General features: G+C 55.3%; 1 protein-coding gene and 1 long non-coding RNA gene across 2 annotated transcripts in view; one reads left to right on the top strand and one right to left on the bottom strand.

Annotated features, from left to right (window-relative positions):
* The window catches only part of FAM57B (family with sequence similarity 57, member B), a 6,669-nt gene extending 519 nt beyond the window's left edge, over positions 1-6,150 (bottom strand). The window contains 4 exon segments of the mRNA XM_010837294.1: positions 357-565; positions 1,657-1,891; positions 4,803-4,886; positions 5,715-6,150. Coding sequence (XP_010835596.1) covers positions 357-565; positions 1,657-1,891; positions 4,803-4,886; positions 5,715-5,839 — 653 coding nt within the window. The 5' untranslated portion in view covers positions 5,840-6,150.
* LOC104986636 overlaps positions 4,685-6,150 on the top strand; it is a 3,721-nt gene continuing 2,255 nt past the window's right edge. The window contains exon 1 of the long non-coding RNA XR_825057.1: positions 4,685-5,090. This is a non-coding gene — a long non-coding RNA (uncharacterized LOC104986636). The remainder of the gene's footprint in view (positions 5,091-6,150) is intronic.

Below are 6,150 nucleotides of genomic sequence, written 5' to 3'. Positions count from 1 at the left end.
CAGCCCCTTGGGCCACCTCCCCCTCCGCCCACCTACCGGCCTTCCCTCCTTGGGACAGGGCCAGGTTAGGGGCCCCAGGACCCGCCCCCTCTCCCCCTCTCCCTCTGCCCTGACAGCTCCCCTATATCCTACCTGATAGCCCCTCCCAGACCTGACTCCACCTGTCCTTTAAAAAATCCCAGTTGTTTTTTAGTTGCTAGGTCCTGTCCCACTCTTCTGAGACCTCATGGACTGTGGCCCGCCAGGCTCCTCTGTCCATGGAATTCTCCAGGCAAGAATACTGGAGTGGGTTGCCTTTTCCTCCTCCAGGGGATCTTCTCGACCCAGGGATTGAACCCGTGTCTCCTGCATTGGCAGGTGGATTCTTTATCACTAAGCCACCAGGGGATAATCCCAGATCGGTTCCTAAAAGCGCCCAACCCTTCCCTGATCCTCCCTTCAAGCTAGTAAACCCTCAGCGCCCTCTCACCTGGATGAGAATCTTGCCAAGGCAGACGAAGGGGGTGCTGACCTCTGCCATCAGCAAGCAGCCTAAGAAGAAGTCTCCCTTCCCTTGACGCCACACCTGAGAGGAGAAGGAAACAGCCTGGCCTGAGCCTGGATTCCTGGCAACACCTGTCCTCCTTCCCTGTCTCCTCTCTGTCCCTTTTGGAGATGCTTCACTCTGAAAGTCTGAGCACAGATGAACAGTATCAAATCTGGGAGCACTAACCCCCCGTATCCCTCCAACCTTCCTGCAGGTGAGATGATATCCATGATACTACAGATGAGGATACTGAGTCTCAGAGGCATGTGTGTGTGCTCAGTCATTCAGTTGTGTCCAACTCTTTGTGACCCCATGGGCTGTAGCCCACCAGTCTTCTCTGTCTATGGAATTTTCCAAGCAAGAATACTGAAGTGGGTTGCCATTTTCTCCTCCAGAGGCTCTGCCCAGCCCAGGGATTGAACCCACATCTCTTGTGTCTCTTGCATTGGCAGGCAGATTCTTTATCACTGTGCTACCTGGGAAGCCCTGAGTCTCAGAGGCAGTGGTGTGTGTACATGTGTGTGAAAGTCACTCAGTCATGTTTGATACTTTTCGACCCCATGGACTGAAGCCTGCCAGATTTCTCTGTCCATGGAATTCTCCAGGCAAGAATACTGGAGTGGGTTGCCATTCCGTTCTCCAGGGGATCTTCCCAACCCAGGGATCGAACCCAGGTCTCCCACACTGCAGGCGGATTCTTTACTATCTTAGCCACCAGGGAAGCCTGCAGTGGTGTGTGGTGGTGGTGGTTGGTGGTTTAGTTGCTAAGTCGTGTCCGACTCTTGCAACCCCATGGACTGTAGCCTGCCAGGCTCCTCTGTTCATGGGATTCTCTAGGCAAGAATACTGGAGTGGGTTGCCATTTCCTTCTCCAGGAGATCTTCCTGACCCAGGAATCAAACCCAGGTCTCCTGCATTGCAGGCAGATTCTTTACCAACTGAGCTACCAGCTCCAAAACATCACAGCTGGGCATGGTCTAACCTCTTGCTGTTTGGGGCTGGGCTGGAGCTCAGGAAACCCTCCCTGGGGCACTTCATCCTGCGGGGACCTGGACCCAGGGCTTCCTAGGCTCCTGCAGTACCAGCATAAGCAGGACACAGGGCCCTAGTTCCCAGCAGCCCCCACTCACCACCGACAGCGGGAAGCACACGAGCACCATGACGGCATGGTGGAGCACCATGAGGAACTCCTTGTGCAGGTAACCACGTGCCACCGCCCAGGTGCTGCCCGGGGCTCTGGTGCTGCCTTCGTCCCCTCCGTGCCCCTTGACCTGGTGCTTGTGCCAGTGACACAGGAACATGGCATAGATGTCATAGATGAAGTAGGGCACTGCAAACTGCGTGTAGGCGGAAGAGAGCCAGTGTCTGTCGGGCAGAGAGAGGGGTGGGGTCAATAAGGGAAGGAGATGGACAGGCAGCTGCCAAGTGCTGGGGGCTATGTTGGATGCATCACAGGAGTCAAATCTCCAGTGATACTTGTAAGAACCCTGAGACAGAAGTAGACTCTCAAATGACACAATGGAATCCCAAGGTGGAGGGCAAGAAACTTGCCCAAGTGATCACAAGATCACTCAGCTGGTAAGCAATAGGGCTGGGGTTCAAACCCGGACTGAGCTCAGAATGCACACATTTTTTTCTTTCTTTCTTTTTGGCCACGCGACATGGCAAGTGGGACCTTAGTTCCCTGACCAGGGACTGAACCCGTGCCCCCTGCAGTGGAAGCAAGCAGTCTTAACCACTGGACTGCCAGGGAAGCCTCTCACTCATTTTTCATATTAATTCATTCATATTCTGTCTCTCTGCAATGTGCTAGGAGAAAAAGGCAGACAGACCAAAAGACAGTCACAGAACTGAGGGCTGAGACAGAGTGAGAAAACAGGCCAGACCAGCTCTAAGAGACAGCAGAGATCAGGACAAATTACAGCAGAAGTGGTAGGAATGGTGGGGAGAGATCATACTGGCTGACATTTAAGTGAAAGTGTTAGTGGTTCAGTCATGTGTCCGACTCTTTGCAACCCCATGGACTATAGTCTGCCAGGCTCCTCTGTCCATGGAATTCTACTGGAGTGGGTTGCCATTTCCTCCTCCAGGGGATCTTCCTGACCCAGGGATCAAATCTGCGTCTCCTACATTGCAGGCGGATTCTTTACTGTCTGAGTCACCAGGGAAGCCTTGACTGACATTAATCGACTACTTATTACACGAGGGCCCTATTCCAATACTCTAAATCTTTTACAAGCACAAACTTATTTACTTCCCACAAAAAGCCTGTGAAAAGTAAGTATGACTGTCACCCCATTTTACAGGTGAGAGAGGCTAGGTCACTGGACCAAGGGATGAACATGAGAGGTCTGGCTCCATAGCCCTCACTCTCAGCCCTGCTGCCCTCTAGAAGATTTGGGATGGAAACTGGTGATGCTGTCAGTGCTGCTTGTTCTGCCCGAATGTGGCCCCACCTCTTGTTTTTTCAGGTACAGCTAAGCATTAAGAAGAAAACGCTGAGCAAAAGGAGCCAAGAGCAGAGAAAGTTCCGTGTGCTTTGAGAGTAAACAAAAATGAAAAGTGCATGAATATGCAACACTGCACTTTTCTTCTTGAGTCAGCACATGGAGTGCATTCTCAGAAGTCTGTAGTCCTGTGACAGGTTTGAGGTGGGGGCGGGAGGTCTAAGAGGCAAACCCAGCGGTACTCCCCAGGCTTGGCAGATAGATGAAAACAAAGTCAGCTGGAAGGCACGCAAATATGAGGACTGAATAAGAGGGGCTGCTGAAGGGAGAAGTGGAGTGAGACCTGGGGGTGGGCCAGCTAAGGACCAGGGTTGACATGAAAGGAGAAGGTGAACCCTGGGGAAGGCTGGCCTGGAAGGGGTGATTTGGGGGGAAAAAAGAAGCAGAGAGCCATGCTGGAGTGCGTGACCAGGAGCGAGGGAGGGAGAGAGAGAGGAGAGGAAGCGGCAGCCCAGGTTAGAGATGAAAGGCAGGAAGGTGGAAAGGGGTCCAAATGGCCTGAGAGAAGTTAGAGCAGAGAGTGGCCTAGGGAGTCAGCCACAGCAGACATGGTGACACCACTGGGCTCTGGTGTGAAGGGTTAAACCCATCCCCACCCTCTTCAGCAATTAGGTGCTCAGAGGTAGGAACAGCTGTTGCCCCTGGATTAACCCTGATCCTCCCACCTACCTGAGGATTAAGTGGGGAGGGACAAGGACGGACTAGGGGGACGGGGAGGAGAACATGTAAGAGCTGGAAGGTGACCTCTGTGAGAAGGTGAGAGAAGGGAACGTGGGGGTGGGGGAGGATCCAGGCTCCTCTTGGACTCAGGAGGGGAAATGGGGGAAAAGGGCAGGAGGAAGCCAAGTCCCCCGGGGGGGGTCTGAAGAAGTTTAGCATCCACTCTGTATGGCCAGGACTGCTGTAGGCTTCTGACACAAAGTCAGTTCCTCCTTGCAGCAGCCCTTCCAGATAGGGGTGGACCTCACTCCGCAGATGAAGGAATTCAAGGGAAAGAGGAGACACCTCTAGGTCAGGTCATCCAGACCATGTCCCCAGGGCTCAGCAGCCACCAGAGAGGAGGAACAGGATCAGAAGTTAAGCATGGGGCATCATCAGCACCCTCCCAGGCAACTCGTAGCAATGACAGCCTGGGTCCACCTTGAGCTGGCCCGTCAGCACCACGGACAGGGCCCCTTTCCTCCCTCCTCCTGCCCCACGTCTCCGGCCTGGGCTCTTTTGGCAAGCACCAGGCACTGCATGGCTCCGAGTGCCAAAATTTGGCCTCTTCACCCTTCACTCCCCACCCCACTGTCTAACCATTGGTGGCCTTGTTTTGTGTCATCTGTCCCTCTCACGCACGGAGCTGGCACTGGACACCTGGATTCTGGGAGGAGATGAGGGGTGAGCCTGGCACGAACGAGTAGGGAAGCACCCCAGTTGGGTACTGGTTGGAAATGGGGTCTGAGGGGGTGAAAGAGTGGGAGGAGGGCGGGGAGGAAATGACACTCAGAACCTACTATGATCCAAGAGGCTGGGAAACCTAGGAGCTGCCTTGAGAATCCTTTTTGCTCCCCACTTCTCCTCCTCCTGGTGTTGACCTTTAAGGACAGGATGTGGATAAATTTGTCTCGGGGTGTTGAGTTGCAGCTATTGCAGTTAACTTGCTCAAGCCCAAGTTAAGGGCTTGGAGTTCACTGAGGGAGTCCCCCGGATGATCTGTACCCCACTCAAGGGTCACATGCATATAGGCTGCTGGAATGGGGAAGTGGTGGTCTCACGGCACTTACTGGTCATCTATGACGTGCCTGCAGGAGGTGGAGACGATGTAGCCAGCAGTGGAGGCCATTACAGCTTGGACAGAGGACACTAGCCTAGGAGGAAGAGGAAGTAGCTGTAAAGGAGGGAGATGTGCCCCTTGGTTCCTCCTCTTTACTGTCCAGCTTCTGTGCCTCTCGGGTGCTCCCTGCCCATCTTTTCCCCAGGCTGCCTCGCCTGGGACTCAGCCCCACCACTTCAGCCTCCAGGACTGCTACGGAGTTGCCTTCCTCTCAGGACACCCAGGAGGTCATCGTGAGGTGAGACAATGCCGAGAACCAGTGGCAGATAACAAGGTCCCTTCCAGGGAAGGGACAGGGGTCAGGGGGTAACAGCACAGGATGGTGGGGGGAAGCCCTGGGCCTGTTCTTACACCTCTCAGCTGCCTAGTCATCGTGGGTCATCCCTGGCCCCTCGGTTGCCCCTGATTCCCCTCCCAGCTACTTTCCCGCTCTCTGCTTGCCAGCCACCACACTCCCCTCCCCAACTCTGGCCCGCATTCCAGGACTGTGCAGAGTTCCACCGTTCACTTATCTGTCCCTCATTCCCCCAGACACAGCAACTCCCCCCCCCAATGATACATGGCTCCTTCCTGTGTTCCCTAGTATCCTATAGGAATGTTTTGGTCACATGCCAGCCCTGTTTTGGAGGGTAGGAGGCTGAATGGCAAAGGGAAGCAGAGCAGACTGAATCCTAGTAGACCAGATGGCTGGGTTTGGATGCGGTCTCCTGGGACAGTGAGTAAGGCAGCGCAGAGAGAAGGAAGCTGGAGGCAGAGCCCACCGACCACTTCAGGAGCCCCTGGTCCCTATCCGGCCAAGGGTCCCTTCCATCCCCATGCAGCCTGGGAAGGGGAGGGGGCGGAGGGAAGGCAGGCAGTTTACCTGGCTGAGACAATGACCGCGTCGGCCTCCTCCCAGCGCAGCTGGGGCAGCCGCTGGAGCGTGTTCTTGGAGAGGAGGAAGAGTCCGGGGAACACCACCCCCCCGGCCACCATGGGGGTCAGCATGGTGGCTCAGCCCTCCAGCAGGAAGCCCGAAAGCAACCGGGAAAGGGCTGGGAGACCGAGCTGAAGGGAGTTATGGGGGTGGAGAAGGGACGCCAGGCCGGGGAAGGAGAGAGAAGAAGAGAAAGGGGCACAAAGGGGACAGACAGGGTGGGGAGGGGATGGGACTGGAGAGCCCTACCCGCCCAGGATCAGAGAAAGGGAGTTAGATGGAGACTGGGGAGATGGGAGAGACTGGGGGAAGGGGAGGATCCGAGCAAGGGAGCCAGAGAGAGCCAGCCAGAGGGTTGGGAGCAAGCCGGGGAGGAGAGGAC

The sequence above is a fragment of the Bison bison genome, unplaced genomic scaffold (assembly GCF_000754665.1).
Source record: "Bison bison bison isolate TAMUID 2011002044 unplaced genomic scaffold, Bison_UMD1.0 scf7180017864072, whole genome shotgun sequence".
Classification (NCBI taxonomy): Eukaryota; Metazoa; Chordata; class Mammalia; order Artiodactyla; family Bovidae; genus Bison; species Bison bison.
This window is presented reverse-complemented; position numbering and strand designations above follow the sequence as displayed.